General features: G+C 40.2%; 1 protein-coding gene across 2 annotated transcripts in view; it reads left to right on the top strand.

The window, feature by feature from the left end:
* ZFYVE28 (zinc finger FYVE-type containing 28) overlaps nt 1-13,861 on the top strand; it is a 382,583-nt gene that overhangs the window by 355,521 nt on the left and 13,201 nt on the right. For both annotated transcript variants that reach the window (XM_030191112.1, XM_030191110.1), the window contains exons 11-12: nt 7,547-7,663; nt 9,838-9,942. In XM_030191112.1, the coding sequence (XP_030046972.1) occupies nt 7,547-7,663; nt 9,838-9,942 (222 nt within the window). The remainder of the gene's footprint in view (nt 1-7,546; nt 7,664-9,837; nt 9,943-13,861) is intronic.

The raw sequence follows: 13,861 nt of genomic DNA, 5'->3' as shown, positions 1-13,861 counted from the left end.
GATGCCTGAATTTGCATGTTCCTTACATGTGTAAATGTTTAGAATACTAGCACGTATGTGTGTATGTGGACATTTATCCACTTAAGCGCTAGCAGGGTATTAAGCGCTATTCTGCATATATATGCTTAACTTTCTAGTGCTCATTTGCAAGGAGTGGAACATGGACATAGGCGGGGCTCCCATTTATATGGGTAACTTACAGAATTCTTTGTTACTCATGTCCATGCTGCATTTAGGTGCTTGCAAGTACATCAGGTCTATGGCTGGTGTAAGTGTAGGTGTGTAAATGTTAGATGCACTGGTACCAAGTTACACTTGTACTCTGTAATGAAACCTGGGTCCCCCAGTTCCATTATAGGATAGGTTCCTCACGGCATTAGAGTTGACATTTAGGGGGAGATTCTATGTATGGTGCCTAAAACGGCGCAGAAATCAATGCCAACTAAACATATTCTATAAGCAGCGCCTGGATTTAGTTGCAGTATATAGAATAGGCTTAATTGATATCTCAGCACCTAAGACTATGCACCTCCTTTTACACCAACAAAAACATGGCATAAATCCCAGCACATAGATTTAGGTGGACTGGGCCATATTATATAACTATGCACGTAAATTTCAGAACGCCTATGAAACACCCATTCCTTGTCATCTGCAGCAGATGAATCCATTAATTGATGGGTTGTATCCGCCTACCAGCAGGTGGAGATGGAGAACACTGACAAACCACAGTGACCCTAGGATGGCTCGCCCCATCTGCCTTCAGTATTTCTCTATCTCCCAGCAGGTGTGGACGTAGCTTGATCAGCTCCATTGGTCTGACCCAGTATGGCTACTGTTAATGTTCTTAAGTTAGTAGCGTTTTCTGGAAGTTATCCATTATTTTGTTCATTTTCGGGAGGTGGGACCATTCCTCACAGTGACCGTAGTCTGATTTGTGGGCAAGGAATGGTAAAGGTGGGAGGTAATACTGGTGGAGTTAGGGTGGGGATCTTTTTTTATTGTTTTGGTTACATGTGGGTTTTGGGAGGTTTTATTGTGTGTCGTCTTGTTCTGTTTCTCATTTATATTGTCATCATTTTTTACAGACTAGTTTTTTGGTAATGCCCAGCAGACTTCCCTTAAGATAATTTCTTGGAATGTAGGAGGCATGACATTCCCCATAAAGCGACAAAAGATATTACAGTCTCTTCATAGGCAGAAGACTGATATTGCCATGCTTCAAGAAACTTTCTTATCCTCTGTGGAGCATAAGAAATTTCAAAAATGGTGGGTTGGAACTTTAGTGGAATCGCCAGCGGAAGGCTGGTGCCCTCATGTTTTTCCGCAAGGCCTAGATGTGCAGATTCAACATGTTGCTCAGGGATCTAAGGGTTGCTCTGTCCTTGCTGGGGTTATGTTGGCACACCAGCATTTCATATTTTGTAATTATTATGCCTCCAATGTTTTTTCTAACAGGGTCTTTCATCAGATGATTGGGCTTTTGTCCCCTTTGCAGCACAACAGCCTAGTCATAGGCAGGGATTTTAATACAGTTTACAACCACACACTTGACAGATCCAGTCCATCTCCTCAGGTGTGTCTTGATGTTTCTAAAGGATTACCATTGCTCTGCTATGCATTAGATGCCATTGATGTGTGACAAGTATTACACCCTGGGGAGAGGGATTATACACATCTATCTCAAGCACATTCTACACAATCTATGATTGGTTATCTTTTGGTAACCAGAGAGCTTTTTTCTAGAATTACTAGCTGAAGTTTGCTCAAATGGAGTTTCTGATCATGCGATGGTATGGCTCCAAATGCAGATAGGAAATGATGGCATGGGGGATTTCTACTGGAGATTCCCCGTGGAGCTATATGGAGACCAATAATTTCATGAGGTTATATGTCAGAATTGGAAGGAATATCAGACCTATAATCAGGCCCATGTGAGTCAACCAGTCCTTTTTTGGGACATAAAGGGAAAATGCATGATAGCCATATCCTACATCTAGAATGTAAAATAAGATGACTAGGTCAACTTTGGGGCGTCTCCAACCAATCAAAAGAGGTCTTCCCTGCTTGCCTCCCAAGCTGAACTAAATGAGTTGCATACAAAATACCAACTGTATCTTCATGGCAACAAAAGTGGGAAGCTTTTTTCTCATTTGGTACATATTTGAACAGGCTATCAGAAAATACTTCAACTTTTAAAGGCTCTGGAGAGCGGATGGTCAATTCGGATGCTGTTATCCATAGAATTTTTAGGGATTATTATGAAACTTTGTACGGGGTTTCTTCGGAAGACCAGATGTCTGGGTCTCTCTATTTAAGCAATGTAAACTTGCCAAGGGTTTCCCCTTCTCAGCGGGAGTCTCTAAACGCTCCAATAAGTTTGGAAGCAATTCAGTTGGCCATTTAACATAGTAAATCGGGTAAGGCACCTGGTCCAGATGGATTTAGGGCTGAATTCTACAAAATTCTGTCGGGGGCATAATCCCTCATTTAGCATCCATGTATGTTGAGATTATTACAACCAGACAGATTCTGGTTTCTGTTCAATTAGCCCAGATGATTGTTTTGTTAAAACCTGGATATGACTCATTGAGTCTATCCTCATATTGCCCTATTTCTCTTCTAAATTTAGAAACTAAATTACTTGCTAAGTTATTAGCGAATAGGCCGGCTGATGTTTTATCCTATTTGGTTGATGGGTCCCAGGTTGGCTTTGTGCGGGGTTGCACAGCAACACAAAATATTAGAGCCATATTGGCATCCTTGGAGACTGTTCAGACACAACAGCTGCCTTCTCTGTTAGACAGTTCTGATGCAGAGAAGAGGATATCCTGGGACTTTTTGTTCACAGTTTTGAGTGCATATGGCATTCAGGGATTTTTTGAAGATTGAATTCAAGTGTTATACTCCAATTCACAAGCTATTACTTTTGCAAATGGAATATGCTCTATTGGTTTTCACATCTGCAGAGGTACGAGACAAGGTTGCCCCTTGTCCCCGCTTTTATTTGTCCTTGCCTTGGATTCTTTGATCAGGAATATTAAAACACACCCAGAGGTTCAGGGTATTACAATAGGTACTTCTACTTACAAGATTTCAGCCTTTGCTGATGATTTACTGGTCCATTTAGTAAACCCTCAAATATCTGTACCCGCTTTATTGGAAACTTTTGCAGAATATGGAGATTACTCAGGTTTTAAATTAGTAATGGCTGTGGCTTCACAAGACAGTATCAGGACAACATGGCAGGGTGAGCTTCCTCTCCAATGGGCGAATCGATCTTTCTGCTATCTCGGAATACACTTATTGATGCATACATCACAACTTTATACTCTTAATATAGATATTCTACTCCATCATACCTCTACCACATTGTTAGAATGTCAACATATACCTCTTAACCTACATGGTAGGATTCAGTTATTTAGGATGACAGAGTTTTCACGCTGGTTTTATGTAATGCAAATTTTACCATTGAAATTATTAAAAAAGGATGGTCGGAGTCTATATAAATTGGTAATTAAATTTTGCTGGGGGGGGAGTCAAAACCCTAGACACCTTTCAAATGGCTTTTGGGCTCTTGGCGGCTGGGAGGTATAGGCTTACCAGATATTATATGGTAAAAGAGGGAGTAACGTGACCAACAAAATTCTTCCAATGAAACCCAGGAGACAAAGAAAGTGTAATAGGATTTATTCCATGAGTAATTGATGGACTCGACACAACAGATATTAGGAATTATAATAGGGCATGTCTGCTCCGTCGTGTGGGTGATTGGATTGTTGGCTCATGGTTTTTTACACCTTTATCATTGGAGAAACATTATTTTCATCCCTGGCATTTACATTATCTACTTCACGCACCATTTTGTACTCTCCCGCTGAATGTGAGGAATAGTATTTTGCTGCACCCCTTAAGAGATATATGGCGAGAATGTACTGGCTGTTGTTGGGCAATATCAGCTGATACTTCTAATTTCCCTATTCAGGGAAATGCTATGTTTTCACCGGGCATAGACAATGAAACTTTTCACTTTGGGGGACAGCAGGGTCTTACGTTTTTGTCTCATGTCCTGAGGGCTGATGGGAAGTTAAAGCCTCTTTATCAGCAGGGGGGTGGTTCCCTGTCTCAGCTAAGAGACGTCTTTGTATATCGTCAGCTATCCTATTATATTTCATCTTTGGACTCTGTAGCGCTGCATGCCAAACACACTGCTAAATTTTGGGAGTTCTTTGCCACAGCAGGAGAAACCAGTTTTCAGTTTCTACTTTGCATAAATCACTGATTCAGATTTGTCCGAGCTGGGATTTATTTCATTTGATGTAGAGGTGGTGCACTGACTTACAGTCTGTTGATTCCCTTTATCTATTGGCTCGTCAGAAGGAATCCCTAGCTTGCTGTTAATGCTGATCTATGGGAATGTCAGTTTTATGTATTACACCGTGCCTATTTTACACAGATGCAACTATTTAAAGTGTGGAGGAGTGGCCTAGTGGTTAAGGTGGTGGACTTTGGTCCTGAGGAACTGAGTTTGATTCCCAATTCAGGCACAGGCAGCTCCTTGTGACTCTGGGCAAGTCACTTAACCCTCCATTGCCCCATGTGAGCCGCATTGAGCCTGCCATGAGTGGGAAAGCGCGGGGTACAAATGTAACAAAAATAAATAAAATAAAGTAGGGAGAGTAGACTCACCTTTATGTCACCAATTCCATTTCAATGATACCTTTTTCCATGCTTTTTGGACATGTTCTAAAATACAATATTTTTGGAAATCCATTACTTGGGGGGACATTTTGCAATCTTCTATTTCTTTTTCACCAGTGGGGATTCTTTTGGATCATTTTGAGGTTTTTGCACTGCAGGGCAGGGGAGGCTGTCAGCTACTTAGGAAGGCTGGTCTTATTGATAAAAAAAATTTCCTGGGAGTTTGGACAGTTCCTGAATTGCCGCTATTTGGGCCTGGCGTAACAAATTTCATGCTTTCATGTTGTTTGAAAGAAACCAGGCCAAGACCTCACCTAAACGTAAGAAAGCCTTTCTTTCCATTTGGGAAGGCTGTATACAAGATGTAGCAGGATTCTAGGGACCCTGATATGGTTTATTCCCTCCCCCATTTTTTTCCTGGATTCTCAGGAGGTCGTAAGAACACAGGTCACCTGAATTGGTCTGCTTCTTTGTTGTGGGACAGGGTATTAGGGGAGGGAATGGTGTTGGGAGGGGGAGTTATTGGTTATAAGAAACTATGGATGACTGTTCTGCAGTGTTTATCTGTTATTTCTTGTCTGCTTGTCATCAATAAACAAGTTTTAACATAAAAAATGAATTTGCTGATGACACAAAGTTATTCAAAGTTGTTAAATCGCAAGAGGATTGTGAATAATTACAAGAGGCAGGAAAAGGAGGTGATAGTGTTGTTGTATAAGTCTCTGGTGAGGCCTCATTTGGAGTACTGCGTGCAGTTCTGGAGACTGCACCTACGGAAGGATATAAACAGGATGGAGTCGGTCCAGAGGGCGGCTACGAAATTAGTAAGCGGTCTTGAATGCAAAAATTATAGAGACAGGCTTATGAACCTCAACATGTATATGCTAGGAGGGAGAGAGGAGACATGATAGAAACCTTTAAACATCTCAAGGGCATTTTATGTACAGGAAGAGAGCCTTTTTCAAATGAAGGAGAGCTCTGGAATGAGGGGGCATACGACAAAGTTAAGAGGGAATAGGTTTAGGAGTAACCTAAGGAAGTATTATTTCACAGAAAGGCTGGTGGAGGCGTGGAATGGCCTCCCGGTGGAGGTGGTGGAGGCGAGGACTGTTCCAGAATTTAAAAAGGCATGGGATAAGCATGTGGGATCGCTTAGGAACAGGAAGAATTAGGGGTTACGGAGGATGGACAGACTGGATTGGCCTTTATCTGCTGTCATGTTTCTATGAGACTGGGTGTCTAAATGTCAGATGACATTTAATGTGAGCAAGTGCAAAGTGATGCATGTGGAAAAGAGGAACCCGAATTATAGCTACATAATGCAAGGTTCCATGTTAGGAGTCACTGACCAAGAAAGGGATCTAGGTGTAGTCGTCGATGATGATCTAGATGTAGTCGTCGATGATGCGTTGAAACCTTCTGCTCAGTGTGCTGCTGCGGCTAAGAAAGCTAATAGGTATTATTAGGAAAGGAATGAAAAACAAAAATGAAGACGTTGTAATGCCTTTGTTTCACTCTATGGTGCGACCGTACCTCGAATATTGTGTTCAATTCTGGTCACCGCATCTCAAAAAAGATATAGTGGAATTAGAAAAGGTGCAGAGAAGGGCGACAAAAATGATAAAGGGGATGGGATGACTTCCCTATGAGGAAAGGCTAAAGTGGCTAGGGCTCTTCAGCTTGGAGAAAAGACGGCTGAGGGAAGATATGATAGAGGTCTATAAAATAATGAGTGGAGTGGAAAGGGTAGACATGAAGCGTCTGTTTATGCTTTCCAAAAATACTAGGACTAGGGAGCATTCAATGAAGCTACAAAGTAGTAAATTTAAAACGAATCTGAGAAAATATTTCTTCACGTGTAATTAAACTCTGGAATTCATTGCTAGAGAATATGGTAAAGGTGGTTAGCTTAGAGGGGTTTAAAAAAGGTATGAACGGCTTCCTAAAGGAAAAGTCCATAGACCATTATTAAAATGGACTTGGGGAAAATCCACTGCTTATTTCTGGGATAAGCAGCATAAAATATTTTGTACTTTTGGGGGATTTTGCCAGGTATTTGTGACCTGGATTGGTCACTGTTAGCAACAGGATGCTGGGCTTGATGGACCTTTGGTCTGTCCCAGTATGGCAATACTTACGTACTTAATTCAAAATATCAGTAAAGCATGTAGAAGACTTCCTATATGACAACATAAAAACATATTTTTGAAAATATGTCAGTCTCTAAATTCATTGTATACATGAACAGAATGGTCATTCACAATGATCCATATTACAGGAGTAGCCTATTGGTTAGTGCAGCAGGCTTTGATCCTGGCGACCTGGGTTCGATTCCCACCACAGCTCCTTGAGACCTTGGGCAAGTCACTTAACCCTCCATTGCCCCAGGTACAAAAATTTAGATTGTGAGGCCTCTAGGGACAGGGAAAATACCTGCATATAATATGTACAGCTCTGTGTACATCTAGTAGCGCTATAGAAATGATTAATAGTAGTAGTACTTTATTTTTCTTTTTGTAAAATGGTGAAAACTTATTTGTTCTCCAAGGGCCTTTTTTTATTAAACTGCACTAGCAATCAGTTTTTGTCTGTGCTGATAGATTATATCAGTTCTCTTTTTATATCCTGCTTAGAACCTCATCAGAGTTTGTTGGCAAGTTATAAGTCCATTATAACATAACATATATTTATACTAATAAAACACTTTGGGATGATGAAACCTAGATAGTTCCCAAGATAGCTAAATCGTTCATTCCTGAGAACTGCTTTAGGATGGATTGTATTTGTCAAAAATATAAAGCAGGTGACCCAGTTAATTGTTTGTCTTTTTATAAACTGCAAGGTGTTGCTGACCAGCTGCAAACAAACTATGCGAGCGATTTGCGCAGTATCTTAAAGACTCTATTTGAAGTTATGGCAACCAAGCCAGAAACAGATGGCAAGGAGAAGCAAAAAAAAGGTAAAAGCAGCAAAAGTGCTTACCATCTGTACTGCAAGAACTGCCTTTACACCTTTTGGAAAAGGAAATTGTTTTCAAGTTCTTTGATTGTGAAGATGTCTCTGTAGAGTAGTGGTTCCTAAACCTTCCCTTTTAGATCTGTAGCTCGTCATGTTTCTAGAATGTCCATAATGAATATGTACGGAATATGTTTGCATGTTCTCTCTAGTGTATGCATATTTATTGTGAGTTTGCTAAAAGTCCCACTGCCTGAGTGTGTGGAGGGAGAAGAGGCCACTGAAATTGGGTTTGGGAACCAGTTCCCTTGTTATGCAGTGCTGCTTAGAAGCAGACTATATGAAGGCAACCACCTTTTTCTAACAACTTTATGTTTTCCAATGATTAATCAGAAAGCAAAACTGAAAATATCAATACAATAATAGTGCACTCTGTTTTCTTTAGTGTGCTACACAGCAACATCTTTATGTTCAGTTGCTAACAAACATGCAAATCAACCCCCCTCCAAATGACCCTACTGTACCCCTTCACTCTCATCCTCCCCCCCCCCCCCCAAAGCAACAACTTAAACTTCACAAAGCATCAATTTCATGATCAAGATCCTGAATATTCTGCCCATTGACAGTTCTGTTCTCCCACAGTACCTGTTTGTGACACATACTTTCTACATGCAGTAACAGAAACCAAAACTGCCCCCCCTCCATAACAGCCCCCACACTCTCTCCCCAGCGGTGGCCCCACTCACTCTGTGCCCCTCCATCCTGCCCGACCACCCATGGGCCCTTCCCGGGCCTACCTTAAGAAACAAGCCCTAGTGGTCTCTTCGAGGGCAGGGGCGATGCTGCTGCTTCATCGAAATGGCTGCTGAGACTTCCCGCAGTAGCCTCTCAAAACTGCTGCAGGACGTCCCAGCAACCATTTTGCGATTGGAACCAGCACGGGCAGGAGACTCACTCCTGCCTGTGCTGGTTCCAGTTGCAAAATAGCTGCTGAGACTTCTCGTGGCAGCCTCAGCAACCATTTCAACAGACCAGTCGCATGGGAAAGGAAAAGTAGGATTCAGTGCCGAAACCAAAATTCAGTCAGCCTCTAGCAGACACACAACATGGTTGCTTATTCCTCAGTGAGCCCCAACCCTTTTTTTCCTCAGTCCCTTTGTTTTATGAACCGCCAATGACTAGGGAGTGCACAATGAAGCTACTAAGTAGTACATTTAAAACAAATTGGAGAAAATATTTCTTCACTCAGTGAGTGGAATTCGTTGCTAGAGAACGTGGTAAAAGCAGTTTGCTTAGTAGGGTTTTAAAAGATTTGTATAATTTCCTAAAAGAAAAGTCCATAAGCCATTATTAGGATGGACTTGGGAAAATCCACTGCTTATTTCTAGGATAAGCAGCATAAAATCTGTTTTACTGTTCTGAGATCTTGCCAGGTACTTGTGATCTGGATTGGCCACTGTTGGAAACAGGATACTGGGCCTGATGGACCTTTAGTCTGTCCCAGTATGGCAACACTTATGTACTTATGTAAAATTCCTGCTGAGGCTCTTGGAGTGCCAGGAGTGAAAAGGTTGGCAAAACGAAGGCAGACAATCAGAGGAAGTCTTTATCTCTGCCTCTCATGGGTCAGGAAGGCCCCCTTCCCCAGCCATCCCCACCCCACTGAACACTTTTTCTGTTTGACTTCTGTACACTGCAGAATTAGGTAGATCCTTAGAATTTAATGTCATAGAGCAAGTCTTTCTATAGAATACAAGAAGTGTTTACCTCACTTTTCCCAGACCATTTCACTTATTTTTTTTTGCCTAGGGCTGGACACTAAAGTGAGCTCCTTCAGCTAGCTGCAGCATCTTATTATTTAGCATTGTATTTTGATTTGTACTTTACCCTTCCCTAAGTGTATTGCAGACTGAATTTTCTGTTTTGTTGTATTGGGGAGAGGAGAGGTGACGACAGATGTAGAAATATACCTGTTAATTGACTACATTCCTACATTTTCAGCTTCAAGCATCTAGATAAAAATTCTCTTATTTTATATTGAGAGGAACAAGGCTACAATTCCTATAACAATTAAATAACACAAAAAAAGAAAACTCTTGACATGTAGTGAAGACAGCTCTATCGTCCTCTATTTGAATCTGTGAAAAGGAGTTTTAATGTTTTTCTGCTCTTTTCCAGTTAACCAGGGCTTGAGAAGTGCAGTGCTGGAGGACTGTGCTCTCTGCCAGGAAACCATCTCATCCTCAGAACTTGCAGCAAAGGCAAGAGATGGGGAGTTCGAAGGTATTCCACCATTTTATATAAATTATTAATGCAGAAAATGTGAAGTCAATAAGTTGAAGCACAACTACTTCTGAAGTACTTTTTTTTCCCCCTCTTTATGATTCTACTGAGTTTAGTGTTGGGGAAATGTTCCATATTAAATGTGCTAGAAACTAAAATTCTAATTTTTCTCTAAACAGCATTAACAGCAACAGTGCAAGTTACTTCTCAATATAGTACCAATATGCCTCAGCCTGATTGAAGCGTGACCTTTTGTGAACGAGAGTAATGCTGCTTTCAGATTCATCAAGTCCCCTAGTCTCTATTTGCAGGCTATCAGTTAATATAATTTGTTGCTTTGTAGGGACAGAATATATAGGAGAGAGAACCTTTTTCACCTCTTACCCATACTGCTGGAGAAAGGGAGACTGAATTCATCTTTGTTTTATATACTAATGGTTCTGAACCTGGTCTTCGAGGATTGTCTGGCCAGTTGGGTTTTCAGGATATCCATAATAGTTATGGAAGAGTACCCTAGTAGTTAAAGCAGCAGGTTGTGAGCCAGGGAAGTCAGGGTTCAACACTTGCTTCTCTCACTGCCACTTCTTGTGACCTTCAAACGAGTGAATTCATCATCTGTTTCATTAGATTGTAAGCCCACTACTGAAAGGAACGACTTTGAGATACATTGGTGTGCATTACCTTCATTGTATACATATGTTTCTCATACATATTCATTATGGCTGTCCTGAAAGCCAGACTAGCCAGGTGTTTCCCAAGGACCAAGCTGAGAATCACTTTTGTATACAATTTCTGGCAGTGGAAGATCAGGCCATCGCCTGAAAGCAAAAATATTGCCTGTGTTCTCAATGCGAAACAGAAAAAATGAGAAGTGAAGTTTAGAATCTCATTTTCAAAGGACATAGGCTTACAAAGTTACATAGGTTATTTTGAAAATAAGCTTATTATAAATCAGCAATATAGCTCACATTTTTAATTTTGCATTCAAGAAGATCTTACAGCAGTGTTCTGAAATATATGTCTATCTCATTATATTCAAAAATAGCATGTATGACACGTTTGCTTTCAGGTGATGAGGTACAGAATAATCCTCCTTGACTTCATAGGAATAGGGACACAAGTTGCAAGGAGATTGCTTGCTTTTGTGCCTCTCATTTCCAATTTCTTTAAAAAAAAAAGTTTCCCCTTACAACTTACTGATAAATAATGTAGGCTAGCAGTTTTGCTGAACTTAATTATGCGTGGTTTGACTTCATTATTATATTTTACTGTTTTGTTGCGTTTAGCAGCTGTTTCTGCTAGTTTTGAGCTTCCAGCTTAATCAGAACCTTATCCAGTTGGGATTGCAGCACCTTCAGGATTATCACAATTTTAACTTGACTTTCCTGGCCCCCTCCCTATCAAGTTCAATCCTTGTAACAGTCCTCTGCCTGAGATGCACATACTGTGGTTCTCACGCTATCGGAGCTCTTCCTGGAAACAGGATAGTTCCTGGAAAGAGGCTATTTGTGCCCTATAAGGCAGTGTACCAGGAAAGGGTAGACCCAGGGATTTGTGAAGTATAGCCAGGCATGGATCCAAAACCAGGAAGAACATGGCGGGAAATCACTAGAATCAGGGACTCGAATCTGGAGTAAGGGCCAGATAAACAGTGTGTCCACAGAGTGAGCACCACTGAAACTGTTGGCCTTGTTTATGCTTAATTTCTAATCAATTTTGAGATAGGGGTGATAGAGAAGGGGCACCCCTTTTGTTATTTTTTATGTACCTCTATTGCATCAATGCCTCAGCATTATATCTGTACTGCTGAGGATGTTACCTTTTGAATGAGAAGTTAAACAGATCCTGTTATTTGGACACTAAAGATTCCATGACACTTTTTCTGAGTCACTTATAGCATTGGAGAATTCATAGAAGTCGAGGAGTTTCTTTGTGTAATAGAATACCTGTGATTAGCCATCAGCGATCCCAAACAGTGCATCTTCATTTCATTTATATCCTACGTATCTGCATTGCGAAGCGAGAAACAGGAAAAAAATCATTTCACAAAATATACAAAAATATTAAACGTGAAATAATTACATAACTCAGAAAAACAGATACATTAATGTAATAAGGAGGCACACAGTGCTAATTCATTGCCCTGAATATAATCATTTGAAGACTGTTTAAAGGACAGGACCCCTTAGAATGCAGTAATAAATAGGTGCGTCTTCAATACTGTTCTAATTTCTTGAATGTCAATCTACAGATGAGCTATCAATGGTAGTTCATTCCATACCTGTGCATCTTCAACCAATAATATCTGGAAACTGCTGACATTTTATGCACCATTTTTATTATAGAGCACATCAACAATACAGCTGGCATCAGTGTAACCTATTCCCAGAGTAACAGCATTGCAACAGAGATGTCAGCCCTGATTGTCTGTGCATATAGTCTGGGATGTAACATAAGAATAGCCATACTGGGTCAGATCAATGGTCCATCTATCCCAGTATCCTTCTTCCAACAGTGGCCAATCCAGGTCACAATTACTGTCAGAAACCCAATTAGTAACACCATTCCATGCTACCAGTCCCGGGACAAGCAGTGGCTTCCCCCACGTCCATCTCAGTAACATACTGTGGATTTTTCCTCCAGGAACTTGTCCAAACCTTTTTTTAAACCTAGATACACTGCCCTCTGTTACCACATCCTCTGGCAGTACTTTCTACATGAGAGAGAGAGACCCTGCTAGGTGAAAACTGTGTTTATCTGCCTTTTTTCCTCAGAAAACCACCAAAAAATAGTGCAAAAGCACTGTGAAATACACAGAGTAAGGTATATAATACATACATACATACTTGTTCATTGGGTTTACTAACTGTCTTTATGAAGAGATTCATTGAAGACTGTATACAGCTTAACCCAACAATAAATGAGGAAACGACTTTATAAACACTGGGAGAAAGGAAACCAAGTCAGACTAAATAACCATCCCACAGATGTAACAGTGTGGTGTGTACTAAAAATATTTAATGAATCAATCTATGGGACCACCACAGAGCAAAAAGATCTATTGTCACCATTTTAATTTTTTAAATCACGCACACATGTGTCCAAACAGTCACCATAATTTGGCTAATTATTTAAAAAAATGTTACAGTACAGTAAAATAATAGAGACTAGAAAAAAGTTACAATATATTGGAGGAAGATCAGAAAAGATTGTTAAACTGTCTCATCTGTCCTGTGGCTCCTATCCATGTTTAAGTAGTAAAAGATGTATTATGGAGTTGAAATTTTTTAGCAGAGGTACATTAGGGCAGGGCCATTTTGAATTTTTGAAAATTAAGGTGAACAGGTAGATTGTTCCATAAGGTTGGGCTGACTACAGTAAATATAGCATTGTGTGTAAAATTAGAGATTAAGATTAGAATGTGCCTCCTCATAGCTTGCAAATGTTGACATAGCTGATTATGCTTTTTCGATCGTCATACTCAGGGTCATCTTTAAGATGAACCATGTCTCCCTAAAAAAGTAAGACTTAAAATAATTTTATATAGTTTTCTTTTCACTGTTAGATTCATGTAAATCTTCAGAGTTTTCAAGGCCAGTTTTTATCAAGAGCTATAGACATCTTATGTTCAGGGTAAATAAAATATGCAAATGTATGCAGCTATATCACATGAATATTCAGTATGGTTAGCCTGAAAACCGGACATGTTCCCTCAAAAACTAGAGTAAAATATCTGTAAATAAATTATGGGCATGTAGTTTGTACTTAATGTAATAAATGCAGATGAAACATGTATCTCTTATCATAGACTATGTGCATTGCACATGCTAACAAAGATCAGTCTGTAGTGTAGAGTTGATTTCCAGAATATTATATAGCTCATCTGTTGGTGGCAGTTCTTTTTGTTTCATCTTTTAAT

This window comes from Microcaecilia unicolor, chromosome 2 (genome assembly GCF_901765095.1).
Source record: "Microcaecilia unicolor chromosome 2, aMicUni1.1, whole genome shotgun sequence".
NCBI lineage: Eukaryota > Metazoa > Chordata > Amphibia > Gymnophiona > Siphonopidae > Microcaecilia > Microcaecilia unicolor.
This window is presented reverse-complemented; position numbering and strand designations above follow the sequence as displayed.